The 15,327-nt window shown below is 46.3% G+C and overlaps 1 protein-coding gene across 1 annotated transcript; it reads left to right on the top strand.

The window, feature by feature from the left end:
* Window positions 1–452: 452 nt before the first annotated feature.
* On the top strand, window positions 453–7,073 carry Maged1 (MAGE family member D1). The gene is made up of 13 exons (XM_021153440.2): window positions 453–652; window positions 1,217–1,290; window positions 1,989–2,684; window positions 3,252–3,926; window positions 4,025–4,088; window positions 4,267–4,346; window positions 4,468–4,559; window positions 4,778–4,857; window positions 4,946–4,988; window positions 5,177–5,239; window positions 5,561–5,675; window positions 6,303–6,688; window positions 6,871–7,073. The coding sequence occupies exons 2-12, from the start codon at window positions 1,246–1,248 to the stop codon at window positions 6,678–6,680; spliced, it is 2,331 nt and encodes a 776-aa protein (XP_021009099.1). The 5' UTR covers window positions 453–652; window positions 1,217–1,245; the 3' UTR covers window positions 6,681–6,688; window positions 6,871–7,073.
* Window positions 7,074–15,327: the final 8,254 nt, after the last annotated feature.

Below are 15,327 nucleotides of genomic sequence, written 5' to 3'. Positions count from 1 at the left end.
GCAATGTTTTTTTTTTTTTTCTGGCCTTTAAGGTTTCTGCGTAGTCTCAGAGTGGGTGAACTCAGCAAAGGCCTAGCATGTTTCGAAATAAGAGACCCCCGCGGGGGGCCTACCTACGGGGCTCTGCGCACGGGGGTGGGCGGGAGCTGCGGACCTGGCTAGAGAGAGTTCGGGAAAAAGGGCGGGACTGAGCGGAGACGCATTGCGGAGAAAGGTAGGGGGCTGGTGTGTCGGGCCAGGGGGTGGGACCGAAAGGCGCTGCGCATCTGTTGAAGGAGTGGATGCGTAAGGAGAAGAGGAGGAGGAACCTTTGTCCACTGTCAACCTGGTTGGCGGTGGTACAGTGTGCTGGCAAGGAGGCGGGCTCTCCTCCAAGTGCACATGCGCAACAATGGCTCCGGGATGAAGCTTTTGTTGGGAAAGCAAGCGGGACTCTTATTTGGACAGTGATCTGCTGCGCATGCGCGGCTCGTCCAGAGGCGGTGGGTGGTATATTAGGCGGAGAGGCGGGGTCGCCCGAGCTGCCGCGCTGGCATTTTCTCCTGGACCCGGAGAGAGTGCGGGTGCCGAGAGCCGGACAGAGCCATTCCCGATCCTCTTGAGTCGCGAAGAAGGAAGCAGCGAAGGGATTGGGGTTCGGCCCTGAGGCAAGGTGAGGTTCGCCCCCAGACGGGGCATCTGCCCCCTGGCGCGGCGTCCTTCCGCCATTCTTTTCTCCCAGTCCCTTCACCCTGGATTCGGAAGCCCCCTACTCTGCCTGCTCCCGGATTCAGACTCTTGCTCCCGACCCTTTTCTAATTTGAACCTCCGTCCGTCCCCCTGAATCTTTTTTCCAGTTCCCTCCCCGAATCCTATATCCCGACCTTGATCCCGTTAGACGGTTCCTCTGAATTCAGAACCTTAATTCAACTTTTCGGACGCCCGTGTCTCCCCGCTCGCCGCCCTCCCTCCCCGCCCCCGTAAACTACCGCATCCACAGCTCCTCTCGGACTCCAAAACGGCCGCGCTGAAGCTTTTCCCTGGCCGCATCTGAGATTGGAGATGGTCTAGCAGGACGACCGGTTACTTTTCCCGCTCCGCTTAGGCCTGGTTCTCCCCCCGGACCCGGCACCTCACCCGCCCCCAGAATCAAAGCACACACGCACACAGAATTCAGTCCTATGTCTTTTCCTTCTGTAGTGTAATGTCCAGCTCCTCTCTCCCACACCCCCCTTAGGCTCTGCTCTTGCCAGGGAGACAAGAACTATGGCTCAGAAACCGGACGGCGGTGCAGGCCTCCGCGGCTTCCAGGTGAGGACCCCGCTCCCAATTCCCCCATTTTTCCCCTGCTGACAGATTACGCCCACCCCGGGCCCCTTAGGTCGCGCGAATGGCAGGATTTGATTTTGCCCTTCTTCCGGCCTAGACTCCGCGGGCTCTCAGATTTCTAGCGTTTATCGAATGGGGGGGAGGGGCGGCCCTTTTCAGCCATCGGTCCCTGCTTAGAGAAAGGGGAGACCCTGTTAGTCAGGGCATTCTGCCCAGAGAATGCGGGTTGGGTAAGGAACCATTTTTTTTCCATAACCCTGACGCGTGTAGAGCAGTCTGTCGCCCCATCCCCCAACCTCTCGCCTCCACCCTCCCTTTCTCCACGCCGCGAGACTCCCCCTCCACCCTCTCAGCTTATCCTCCTCTGTTCCTCTCTCCTCGGGTCTTGAGCTCCCAACCTCAAGCCTAACCCGTCCGTCTCTAAACCTTGGTGCTCAGAGCTTGCACCACATTCCGCACCAGCCCCTGCTGCCACAGACTGTCCCTCACCTTGCCCTGCCCCCTCTACCCTTAATTAAATTTTGTTCGCGCCCCGCCTCCCTTTGACCCGCCTCTGCCCCCACGTCTGAGTACTGTGACGCCTGTCTACAGCTCCCCTGCTGCGTTGCGCCGCGCCCCTCCTTCTCTGGTCTGCCATGTAAGGCTCAGAGATTGAAATGTTGCCCCTCCTGTGTTTGCAGGCTGAGGCCTCTGTTGAAGACAGCGCCTTGCTTGTGCAGACCTTGATGGAAGCCATCCAGATCTCCGAGGCTCCGCCCAGCAGCCAGGCCACAGCAGCTGCCAGTGGGCCAAATGCTAGTCCCCAGAGTTCACAGCCCCCAACTGCCAATGAGAAGGCTGGTACTGAGGTTTCAGCAGCTGCTGCCAGGCCTAAGACAGGCTTTAAGGCCCAGAATGCCACCACAAAGGGGCCAAATGATTATTCTCAGGCACGTAATGCCAAGGAGATGCCCAAGAATCAGTCTAAGGCGGCCTTTAAGTCACAGAATGGCACCCCTAAAGGTCCACATGCTGCCTCTGACTTTTCCCAGGCAGCACCCACAAGCAAATCAGCTAAAAAGTCTGAAATGGCCTTTAAGGGTCAGAATAGCACTACTAAGGCTGGCCCCGGTACCACCTACAATTTCCCTCAGTCTCCCAGTGCCAATGAGATGACCAACAACCAGCCTAAGACAGCTAAGGCTTGGAATGACACTACTAAGGTCCCTGGAGCTGATGCCCAGACCCAGAATGTAAATCAGGCCAAAATGGCTGACGTAGGGACCAGCGTAGGTATCTCTGAAGCTGATGGTGCAGCAGCCCAGACATCAGCAGATGGCTCCCAGACTCAGAACGTGGAGTCCCGGACTATAATTCGGGGCAAGAGGACCCGCAAGGTGAGATCCCAGCTAGCTTCCCTTTGCTTTGGGCTCTCTCCTTTCTTCGAATTTCCTTGGCTCCAAACACAATAAAGGGCATGTATTTATCTGTATTTTGGCACAGTTGTAGGGGGTGCTAAGGTAAATATTTATTATTCCTGAGCCCAGGTTGTCCACAGGTTGATGATGAGTTGATACAAGGACACAGGCAATATGTGTGTAGGTCATGTTACGTTTTGACATTAAACACCATGTCTTAAGCTAGGCAGGCTCACACAGAATCACCATTAGATCGGGAAGATGTACCTCACTCTCTAGAGAGAACAGAGTCAGGAAGAAACGAGTTCAGGGTGAAACCAAGCACTGTCAGTCACACAGGAAAAGGAGAAATCTCGTCCCACTTCCTGTTTGTTTTTTCCTTTGTCTGGTTTGGAGATGAAACACCTGTCTGAAAGACAAAGAGAATCAAAGTGACCAGTGGCTAGTGAGGTGTAGGTGAAGATTCCTAGGTACTTCCTAGGATAGCAACTGGGAAGACCCAGGATTAATAGTGACCCTGAAATTTTCTTCTCTCTAATTATACAGGTTAATAACTTGAATGTAGAAGAGAACAACAGTGGGGATCAAAGGCGTGCCTCACTGGCCTCGGGGAACTGGAGGTCTGCTCCGGTTCCAGTGACCACTCAGCAGAACCCACCTGGAGCACCCCCTAATGTGGTGTGGCAGACACCACTGGCTTGGCAGAATCCATCAGGCTGGCAAAACCAGACAGCCAGGCAGACCCCACCAGCAGCACGTCAGAGTCCCCCAGCTAGGCAGACACCAGCAGCTTGGCAGAACCCAGTTGCATGGCAGAATCCAGTGATCTGGCCTAACCCAGTGATCTGGCAGAATCCAGTGATCTGGCCAAACCCCATTGTCTGGCCTGGCCCAATTGTCTGGCCAAACCCAATGGCCTGGCAGAGTACACCTGGATGGCAGAGCCCACCCAGCTGGCAGGCTCCACCTAGTTGGCAGAGCCCTCAAGATTGGCAGGGTCCTCCAGATTGGCAGGTACCACCTGACTGGTCAATGCCTCCTGACTGGTCCTTTCCCTCTGACTGGCCTTTTCCACCTGACTGGATCCCCGCCGACTGGCCAATTCCACCTGACTGGCAGAACTTACGACCCTCACCTAATCTGAGATCCTCCTCCAACTCTCGTGCCTCACAGAACCAGGGTCCTCCACAGCCCCGAGATGTGGCCCTTCTTCAGGAAAGAGTAAGTGCTGTGCCTCTCCACTTAGTTTACTGCAGTCCTTCCATTTATAATCGGCGGCCACGTTTTCTACAAACATCATTTTAATTACTTCTCCCCAGGCAAATAAGTTGGTCAAGTACCTGATGCTTAAAGACTACACGAAGGTACCCATCAAGCGCTCAGGTAAGTCGTTCTGTCCTTGATGTCCTTGATAGGGGCATCTTTTGCTTATTCTGTCCCCTCCCTCCCATAGCTGATTCTACTTGTGAGGAACCTGACTGGGCTACCCTCACCAGGGCTGGCACAGGGGCTGCCACTGGATGGTCCAGCTCACTCCAGGTGCTTCTCTTCTCTCCTACAGAAATGCTGAGGGATATCATCCGAGAATACACTGATGTCTATCCAGAAATCATTGAGCGCGCATGCTTTGTCCTGGAGAAGGTAAAGAGCCAGACCTGAGAAACAAGAATGATGGCAAGGACAGGGCTTACAGGGCTGTGACTGCCTGCCTATTGGTAGGTTATCCTAACTGCCATCATTGATCATCGGTTTTCTTCTGTAGAAATTTGGAATCCAGCTGAAGGAAATCGACAAAGAAGAGCATCTGTATATTCTCATCAGTACCCCTGAGTCCCTGGCTGGCATACTGGGAACGTAAGATGGGAAAGGAGATGGAGTATGGTCTTTCTAAGTGATGCTTTTTTCCCCTAAGAGTCTCAGTATTCAGTCACATAGGAGGTCATGGGCAGAGTGGGGGCATAATGATCTCTACTGAGGAATACTGGAGAAGCTAAATTGGTAAGCTTGTGGGGTTTTTCATGCAGATGGCTGCTGGGTATGTATATAGCTATATTCTTTTTATACTCCTCTAGGACCAAAGACACACCGAAGCTTGGCCTCCTCTTAGTGATTCTGGGCATTATCTTCATGAACGGCAACCGTGCCACTGAGGGTAAGTGACTGACCTTGGAGCTGGGGCTTGGCTACAGCCTGATTTCCATGCTCACTTTCCATGCCTTGTCTCTTGCCTCCTATCACAGCCGTCCTCTGGGAAGCACTGCGAAAGATGGGACTACGTCCTGGGTATGATTGGGCTCTTTCATCTCAAGTATCATTTAGCAGCAGGGATGCTACCAGAATTGCATTAACCTGGTGGTCTTGGGGGAGTCTAAATTATGGTGTGGAGAGATAGGAAAACAATCTTTAACTCTCTCCTCCTTTACTTCTCTTCAGGCAAATTCTCTGATTGTCGTTTTCTTTTTTACCATCAGGGTCAGACATCCCCTCCTTGGTGACCTGAGAAAACTTCTTACTTACGAGTTTGTAAAGCAGAAGTAAGTGGTACTTGTAATTCTGACTCTGCTTGATCTGTGTCAGAAAAGGTTCTCTAAACATGACTTACAGCGCACCTGTGTCGGTTCACAGAATTACTCAGAAATGTTTACTGAAGATACTCTCGGAGGTAGAATATTTCTGCAGCATAGTTATAAGAAAGGCCTGTCCACTATTCCCATAGTACACATTCTCAGGAGAGGGTGGTCCAAGATTGTAAAAACCTGAGGCAATAACTTTAGCATAGTATGGTTTTTTTGTTGTTTTTGTTTGTTTGTTTGTTTTGCAGACTGCCCATAAACACACACTTTTATTTTTCTCAGATACCTGGACTACAGACGAGTGCCCAACAGCAACCCTCCTGAGTATGAGTTCCTCTGGGGCCTCCGCTCCTATCATGAGACCAGCAAGATGAAAGTGCTGAGATTCATTGCAGAGGTAATGGAGGAATCGAGGATAGATTAACCTGTGTAAAAAGGCTGGGGGGTAATGGTGTGTGTTTGCAGTCCAGTGCTGGGGAGGTGGAAATGGTGCCTCAAAGGGGATCACGGGCTCACACTCAGCCTGCTTGTTAGGAGACCCTATCTCAAATAATAAGGTGGATGGTATCTGAGGAACAACACCCAAGGTTGGCTTCTATCCTTGCACATACCTGCACATGTATGTGCACACACATAGCAACACACAAGAACAACTCAGCTCAGCAATTTATAGATATACACTAGTCATTAACTTATAGACATTCTGCTGCATAATAGATACCCAGGGCTTACTCATGACATCTGGCTGAAATATGTGCCTATTCCTCATCCCACTTAAACCCCTGGCAACCACCGGTCTAATCTACTATGAGTCTAGTTTAGATTGTCCACTTACCAATAAAATTACATTACTTATCTCTGTATTGTCTTGCTTACTATAATGTCCTTCAGCTTCACTCATGTGGTCACAAATAGTAGGATTTTCATTTTTAAAGGCTGAATAGTATTCCATTATATATAGTACAGTATTTTCTTTTTGTGTCCCTCTTACTGATTATGGTCTTGTTTTTATTTCTCATTGTAGGTTCAGAAGAGAGACCCTCGTGACTGGACTGCACAGTTCATGGAAGCTGCAGATGAAGCCTTGGATGCTCTGGATGCTGCTGCAGCTGAGGCAGAGGCCCGGGCTGAAGCGAGAAACCGCATGGGAATTGGAGATGAGGCTGTGTCTGGTCCCTGGAGCTGGGATGACATTGAGTTTGAGCTGCTGACCTGGGATGAGGAAGGAGATTTTGGAGATCCTTGGTCCAGGATCCCCTTTACCTTCTGGGCCAGATACCACCAGAATGCCCGCTCCAGGTTTCCCCAGGCCTTTACTGGCCCCATCATTGGCCCCAGCGGTACTGCCACCGCCAACTTCGCCGCCAACTTCGGTGCCATTGGCTTCTTCTGGGTTGAGTAAATTGTCAGGTAAGTAAATCACTTTGAATTAAGCAGGTAGCGTCAGTGGGGGAATTGTATTCACATTCCTAAGCTAGTAGTAACAAAACCCATGGTGGGGAAAAGGGAAGTACAGAGAAGTACTCTTGGGTGTTTATGTTCTTTACTGATACAGCTAATTGAATTATTTTCTCTTTTTCTTACATTCGCAGATACTGCTCATCATTTGCAATAGTTTTCCCTGAGTGAGGCTGAAGCCTCAGGTTCCTTCAAAACACGCTATCTAGAGAGCCACATCCTGTTGACTGAGAGTGGCATGCAAAATACATTTATTTGCTATTCTGTCTTACTTTTTTTTTCCTTGTGTGTTGTCAAGTTTTGGTATCGGAAATAAATGTTGAAATTGCAAAGTGAATTAAGTATGCTTCTCATCTTTTTTGTATGCATATCCAGAGGGAGAGGGCAAATCAGCTTTCAAACGATGGAAATGTGGGTAGATCCAACTAATGGTTTGGAAACCAAAGGAGGGACACAATTGTCAATGAAATCTAAGAGCTGGTGTAATAGTTTATTTCACATAAGGAATGAATGTAATGGGTATGCTGTATAAGAAAAGGAATGGTGAAGGCAGGGACCTGGGTGGGAAAGGGGACAGGGAGGGGCAGAGGGAAACATGAGCAGGTATTGGGGAAAACAGGAAGTAGAAGGTGTGAGGACCCTCTAGAATGTACCTACAACCTTGGAGGTGAGAGTTTCTCAGTACTCAAAGGGAGGGAACCTTGATGAAATGCCTACAGTGGGGAGAGGGAGTCCACCTCCAGTAGAAAGACAGGGCATCAAGTGAGGAATGGGGTTGCCATCCCACAGTTAAAACTCTGACCCAGAATTGTCCCTGTGAAGAACTGCAGGGATAAAAAAGAAGAGCCTGAAGGAAAGGAGGTCCAGTGACAGGCCCAATAGGACCCATCTCAAGGGGAGGTTCCAGGGCCTGACACTGTTACTGATGCTATGGTGTGCCCTAGGCCTAACAAGCAGCTGAAAGAATCAGGTGCAGATACTTAACACCCAACCAATGGAAAGAAGTCAGGGACCCCTGTGATTGAATTAGGGAAAGGCTGGAAGAAGCTGAGGAGGAGGGCAGCCCCATGGGAAGACCAACAGTCAATTAACCTTGACCCCCGAGATCTCTCAAGACACTGAGCCACCAACCAAGCAGCATATACCAGCTGATATGAGGCCCCAGACACACTTATGCAGAGGACTGCTGGGTCTGGGTTCAGTCAAAGAAGATGCACCTAACCCTAGGAGAGACTTGAGGCCCCAGGGAGTGGAGAGGCCTGGTGGGATAGGGGTGACAGGGGTGGGGACATCCTCTTGAAGACAGGGGGTGTATGGGATGGGGAGCAGTTTTGGGGGGTAAACTGGAAGAAGGATGAAGTCTGGAGTGTAAAAAATGACTAAAGAATAAAAATAAATAATTAAAAAGAAAAGTCAGAAGTGAAACACCCAGTGGTGTTAGAGTGGAGGATAGCAGATGATCAGTGGCCTAGGATTCTGGGATGTTTAGTACATCCGTGTGGAAAGTGAAGTAACTAGGATAGAGGCAAGAATAGTATAACAATGAGTCCTGTGCCAGTCTCTACTGTAAGTAATGCCCATAACCACATTAGCCAGAAAGGGCAGAGCTAATAGATTTGATTACCTCTTTACAGTCTGGAAATGCAGCCTGGCCTTCAGGAGCCTCACAATTCCCTGTTGACACAGGATCGGGGAACTTCGTCACACTTACAGAATTTATGAAAGAGGCCTCAAAAAGCTGCGACTGAACGTCCCAGGGTGGGGTGGTACCCAAGGGGGCTTCCCGTTCTCTGAGGAGAAGGGGACAGGTAGTAGGGGGCAAGGATCTGTAAAGGTGAGATTTGGAGGAGAGGAGGGAGAGAGAGGTTTGCGATCTGAATGTAAAGTGAATACATAATGAAAAAGCCCTTGGTCCTGTGGAGGCTCAATGCCCCAGTATAGGGGAATGCCAGGGAGGGGAGGCGGGAGAGGGGGGAGCACCTTCACAGACACAGGGGGGGGGGAGGGGGGGAGGGTTTGCGGAGGGAAAACTGGGAAGGGGATAACATTTGAAACGTAAATAAATAAAATAACCAATAAAAGCAAGTTTTAAAAGGTAAGGATAATTAATGAAAAAGTCATGAATTTGAAAATTAACAAGAAAGGGTATATGGGAGGAGGAAGGAAAGACAGGATGGGAAAATAATGTAATTATCTCAAAAAATGTTTTTTAAAAAAATAGTCTCATGCAGGGATAAAGAGAGATCTTTGTTGCTTAGAAAACAGGGATTGAGGCAGTAAAACTGCTCTAAGCAAGCTAGGTGGCCTTTGGCTATGACCTGAACCAGGAACTGTTTGAGTTACTGAGGCTTTCTCACCAGAAACAAAACTAAGGCCTAGACCATAACTTACTTTAAAATAAGTAAACAAAACCTTATTTGAAGCCAGGCAGTGGTGGCACACGCCTTTAATCCCAGCACCTGGGAGGCAGAGGCAGGCAGATTTCTGAGTTCGAGGCCAGCCTGGTCTACAGAGTGAGTTCCAGGACACCCAGGGCCACACAAAGAAACCCTGTTTCGAAAAACCAAAAAAAAAAAAAAAAAACAACCAACCAACCAAACAATTTGACCAGGTGAACAAGGCAGGAGCAGAAAATGTATGTGATAGGAAAAAAAGGGCAAAGACAATTTGGCCAAGGCTCAGTAATGGTCAGGGACAGTGTGTTATTCCTTAGGTTCGTGGCAATGTCCACATTCTGAGAAGAGCCCAGGCTTAGCAGGAGGTTCAGACCTCAGTTCCTGGCCTGCCTTTTGTCCTTCCTTTAGGTTCCCCTTTCACCTGGGCGTGGGTCCTGGCCCTCTTCTCAGGCATGTCTGAAGAATCAGCTGAGACCTGTTTGGCAGGGATTGTCTCAGCTCCAGGCTCCAGGGGTCTGGCCTGTGGTTCTTCTCGCTTCTGAGTGCTCTGAGGGAGGCACCTGGAGTGTCTGAGACAGCCTTTCCACCTGGGAGGGTGCTTTCAGCACGTGGTTCTTTAACAGTGGGGTTGGATCCAGTGCACCCCACTTTCCTCAGGCCTGGCTCAGTGCACACACTGGGACACATTCCATGGCCTCCACATTCAGGTAGATGGATGTTGCTTTGAAGCTTTAGAGAAGAGTAACCCATCGCCCATAACCCCCAGGAAAAGGACAGGTCTTCCCTGAAGTATTGCTACAACCACCCCCATCACTACCCACAGCCCAGATCCATACTTTCCAGATTATATTTGCCCTAAAGGAAGAGGAGTTCAAATGAGCTGCAGGATATGTGGGAAGCATTCCAGGCCCTAAAGCCCTGCAGTAAGGTCATCCAGCTCTTCTCCTGCCTCTACACTCAGCTCTAGTTGCTCGTTTGTACATGGGGAAAGAAATGAGATCTCCCCAAACTCTTGCTATGTCCAAGACTGTGATCTAATGTATGTAAAATTGAACAAGAGAAGGGGCTGGAGAGATTGCTCAGCGGTTAGGAACACTAGCTATTTCTTCCAGTAGGTCCCAGTTCAATCCCCAGCACCTACATGGCAGCTCACAACTATCTGTATGTAACCCCACTTTGGGGAATCGACTCTCTTACACAGCCATATGTGCAGGTAAAACACCAATGCACATAAAATAAAAGTAAATTATTATTAATATTATTATTATTGACAGAGGACTGTGGATCCTCCAAGATATGCTAGATTGAAGAGCCCTGAACTGCTGGTCTGGGTGCTCACATCCAAGCAGAGTTGATTCAGAGGACAATGTGGTTATAGCAACACCAAAGATGTGGAGGCTACCAGGAAGTTTTAAGGAGCCTGACAAAGGAGTTTGAAAGTGTGTCACTGGGGCCTGGAGCTGACAAAGTAACGCCAATATTTGTTGGCAGCCTCTTTAGTTCCATGGAACTACCACGGCCTTCGGAATGCTGTTCCGTCCTGTTCACACTCCAAACTGGATTTGATTCTCTTTCTTCTCTATAATTCTACTGCAACTTGTACCACTGGCAAGACATAAATACGGCTTCCAATATTAAGGGTCTTATGTTTGTTGCAACAGGATGTAATTGTAATTTACTCTCAAATATATTTTTTAAATCTCTGTGTGTGTGTGTGTGTGAGAGAGAGAGAGGGGGGGTGGATGCGTGTACACAGAGAGAGAGAGAGAGACAGAGAGAGAGAGAGAGAGAGAGAGAGAGATCATCATATCTTGGGCAGACTTATTCTGGTAAGACCATAAGGGGCTATACTTTTAATAAGAGAAATTTGAAAAATGAGAAAGATTTGATGCACAGAAATTCTACATTTCTAGATTTTAAGATGAAAGAGCTGCATAGTGTTTTTGGTTTTCATTTTGTTTTGTTTTGTTTTTAAGATATGGATAATTCTGTGAGCTCAAAGAACTATCCGGCCAGTAGCCATAAAAGAAAAAAAAAGTATCTTTATTTATAGCAGCTGGGTGATGAACCTAGCCAAACCATTCCTGAACTTCTGATCTACAAATAACTAGGCAATAAGGACTACGTGTTGTTTTAGCTACCTAGTCTGAGATCATCTTTGATGTATTAATAGAAAACTAGTATATTGTCTTTGGGAAATGGCATATCCAGATATTTGCTTGGCCTTTGAGTCTTAAATGATTGGCACAAGAACAAAACCCTAATTTGTGTGGCTTTGTCTTAAACACATGATTCCCCTTCGGGTCTTGTTTTCCTTCTCCAGTCTTCCTCCAGTTTTGTGAGCCTCTGATACTTTCCTCATGGAATTATTTTATTTCATTTTTTAAAGATTTATTTATTTTTATTTATATGAGTACACTGTAGCCGTCTTCAGACACACACCAGAAGAGTGTGTCAGATCCCATTACAAATGGTTGTGAATTGAACTCAGGACCTTTGGAAGAGCAGTCAGTGCTCTTAACTGCTGAGCCATCTCACCAGCCCAATTGTTTTATTTATAAATATAAGAAAAAGAGAGTCATTGATACTAATTCCACCTTTTCCTCTGATGTGACTTTGAGCAAGTATTTCCCCTCTCTGCATCCTCATTTACCCGTCTGTAAAGGTAGATGAGGAAATAAAGCCGTTAGGGAAAGCTAAATTTCTATCTACTATCCTATATTTCCAAGCTATCTTTGCTATTGTGTTGAAGTCATAAGACCGTGTCTGGCCAGTGTACCTCCAGGATAAGATGCCTACTGGGAAACCATGTGTCAAGCAAACTGCTGGGGGGAGTTCTCTGGATGGCTGTTTGGATGTCCTCATGGTTAAGACTGGTCCAGAAGGCATGATAGCAAGGAAAGACAGAGATAAGCTCTCAGTCTCTGTCTCTGCCATACCAAATACAAAAATACAGTGTTCTCTGGTATGAAAATTTCGAAAACCAAATCTAACTAAAAAATAAACAGCCCATCATTGGGAAGAGAGTCCCCTTGGTCTTGCAAACTTTATATGCCCCAGTACAGGGGAACGCCAGGGCCAAGAAGTGGGAGTGGGTGGGTAGGGGAGCAGGGCGGAGGGAGGGTTTAGGGAGCTTTTGGGATAGCATTTGAAATGTAAATGAAGAAAATATCTAATAAAAAATTGAAAAAAGAAAAGAAAAGCAAAACAAAAATAAACAACCATAAAGAATGAAGAAACAGCCATGCAGTGGTGGCACACGCCTTTGATCTCAGCACTTGGGAGGCAGAGGCAGGGGGATTTCTGAGTTTGAGACCAGCCTGGTCTACAGAGTGAGTTCCAGGATAGCCAGGGATACACAGAGAAACCCTGTCTTGAAAAACCAAATAAATAAATAAATAAATAAATAAATAAATAAATAAATAAATAAGAATGAAGAAATACTCATCTGAAAGGGCACTTTAGCATGTATTTTATAATTTGGAAATCAAATAACTCCTTTTAAATTTTATTATCTTTAATTTTGTATTAATGTGTACTGATTGTACATACTAACGAGGGTTGGTATATTTCCACATATGGATACAGCATGCTCTGATCAAATCCAACCTTTTATCACCACAGAGCAGATACCACTCCCAACCTCAATTAAGCATTATTCTGTATTGAGATCTATGTAATTTAGTTTTTATCGCTGCTTTATTTCCAGCTTTATTGAAGCACAATTATAGAGTTATATGTACCATACATAGTAATATATATATACATATATATATACACACACATTGTAAAATGTTCCATAATAATGCTAATTTATATATTCATCTGCTCATGTAGTTAGGATCTAAGATTTACTCTTTTAACAAATTTGAAGTATACAGGCCAGTGTTATCTATTGGTACTGTGCTATGCATTAGCTCTCTAGAATCTTATTTACTCTGATGAACCAAAAATTCATACTCTTTGATAACACCTGCCCCACAAACTCAGGTCCTGGCAAACACCATCCTGCTCTCTGCTTCTAATGGATCTGACTGCTTCAAGATTTCACATATAAGGAGGTCATATGGCATTCACCTTTCTGTGCCTGGCTCAGAGTTTAATTAGACTTACCCGACACGGGGGACAGTGCTCAATCTCAGAAGTTATCTGTTGCCAAATAAAACTCATGCCAGATGTAGGATACCTCCTCTTAAGTTGTTATCCACAGTTGTTCCAGAAATCACCAAGTGAACACAGCCATTGCTCTTGGTTGGCCTCCAGAACCTGATGGTAAAACATTACCAACTTTGTTCACAGAACATGGAGAAATCAGGTGGTACTGACCAGGAAACTTCCTATCTGCTCACTAACTTTCATAGTGCCAAGAGGTGCTATACAGGTTTCTGGGTGACACAAGCCATCAACAGTTCTCCCCAACTCTGAATCCTGTGAACTATAATAACAACCAGCACAGCAAAACACACCTATGGGTGCAATAGTGGCATAAATGTTATTGGAGTAATCAACTGCATTCTACTCTCTCGTTTGCTTTGAGGTCTGCTCTACAGGATGAAACATGTGTCTGGTTCAGTAAAGCTGGCCAAGAACCTAGGGCTGGAAAGCTCATAAGCCCCAGGTGGGGATCTACCACTATTATTTTACTAAATAGACTTAGTGCCACACTGCTCTCTCAATTTGTGTCTTTTTATCCATTGATTAGTACAGCTTTCACTCCTCATAAGCAAAATCTCTTTGAACAGTGGGCAGTGGTTAACACAGCAAGTCACAGCTGGTCAAGGTACAGAAAATAAGTGTCCATGGAGTGTTCAAGCATAAAGAAGGCATCTAAATGGCCCCTCTCAAGGATCATGAAAAATACAGGAGAATGGCAATGGACAGAATATAAGAGCCAGAGATCAGGGAAGAACAATGCCTTCTAGACATGACAGGACTGCTGGACCCATAAACTCACAGCTACTATGGTTACCTGCAGTAAGACCAACCCATTCAGCATTCCAGAATGTAGTGGAAAGGAACCCATGTGCTCTTACCCCTATCTGAGAAGCCCTGGTCAGCTGATAGCTGCTGGGAGCGGGGGAATCGTTTTTCCTTAAGGGTGTGGTGGCCTGGTATGAGGCTATGAGCAGCACAAATGTGACTTGGTGGATAATTTAAAAGAAATGAGGGCTGGAGAGATGTCTCAGAGGTTAAGAGCACTGACTGCTCTTCTAGAGGTCCTGAGTTCAATTCCCAGCAACCACATGGTGGCTCACAACCATCTGGAATGGGATGCAATACCCTCTCCTGGTATGTCTGAAGACAGCGATGGTGTATTCACATTAAATAGATAGATAGATATAGATATAGATAGATAGAAATGAGACTATAGCAGTGCACTCACCTTTAATCCCAGCACTTGGGAGGCAAGGGCAGGAAAGTCTCTGTAAGTTCAAAGGCAGCCTAGTCTATGGAATAATTTCCAGGACAGCTAGAATTACAAACTGAGATCCTGTCTCAGAAAAAAAAAAAGAAAAGAAAAGAGAAATGAGGATTGAGGGAGGGATGAGGCAGGTAGATCTGAGAGGATCTGGGAGATGAGCCAGGCTGAATCAAACTACACTATTGGTATATATGAAATTATCAAATTTATATATATATATATATATATATATATATATATATATATATATAGTTCTATTACATTAATTATCAGCTAAAATCACAGCCACATTTGCTCAAATAACTACAATAACCAGTGTTAATGAGGATGTGGGTAGAATAAGGGAACCTGGGTACTTTAGTAGGAATATAAACTAACATATGAATTTAAATTTGAGTCAGTCTACAAAAAGCATAGATTTAGATGTAAATTGTATACACTCATAAATCATCTTAGGGGGCATATATCCCTACAATGTTCTGTTCCTCTTCTCGTTCTGTCCATTTATTTGGGTCTTCTCAGCTATCTTTCATCAACAGTTTTGTCATATACATATACATGATTTATTAGTTTGTACCTCAGTGTCCCCTTTGCTTTGAATTAATTGTAAATGATATTGTGTTTTTACTTTTCATTTCTACATATAAATTAGACAAGTGATTGATTTTGTGCATAAAGTTATTTTCTCGCATGTTACATATCAGAGAGGAGTGGGGTCTGAGAAAGAAATCCCAAGTCAATCTGTAGGTAAAAAGTTATTAGAGGACCAGACA

This window comes from Mus caroli, chromosome X, assembly GCF_900094665.2.
Source record: "Mus caroli chromosome X, CAROLI_EIJ_v1.1, whole genome shotgun sequence".
Classification (NCBI taxonomy): Eukaryota; Metazoa; Chordata; class Mammalia; order Rodentia; family Muridae; genus Mus; species Mus caroli.
This window is presented reverse-complemented; position numbering and strand designations above follow the sequence as displayed.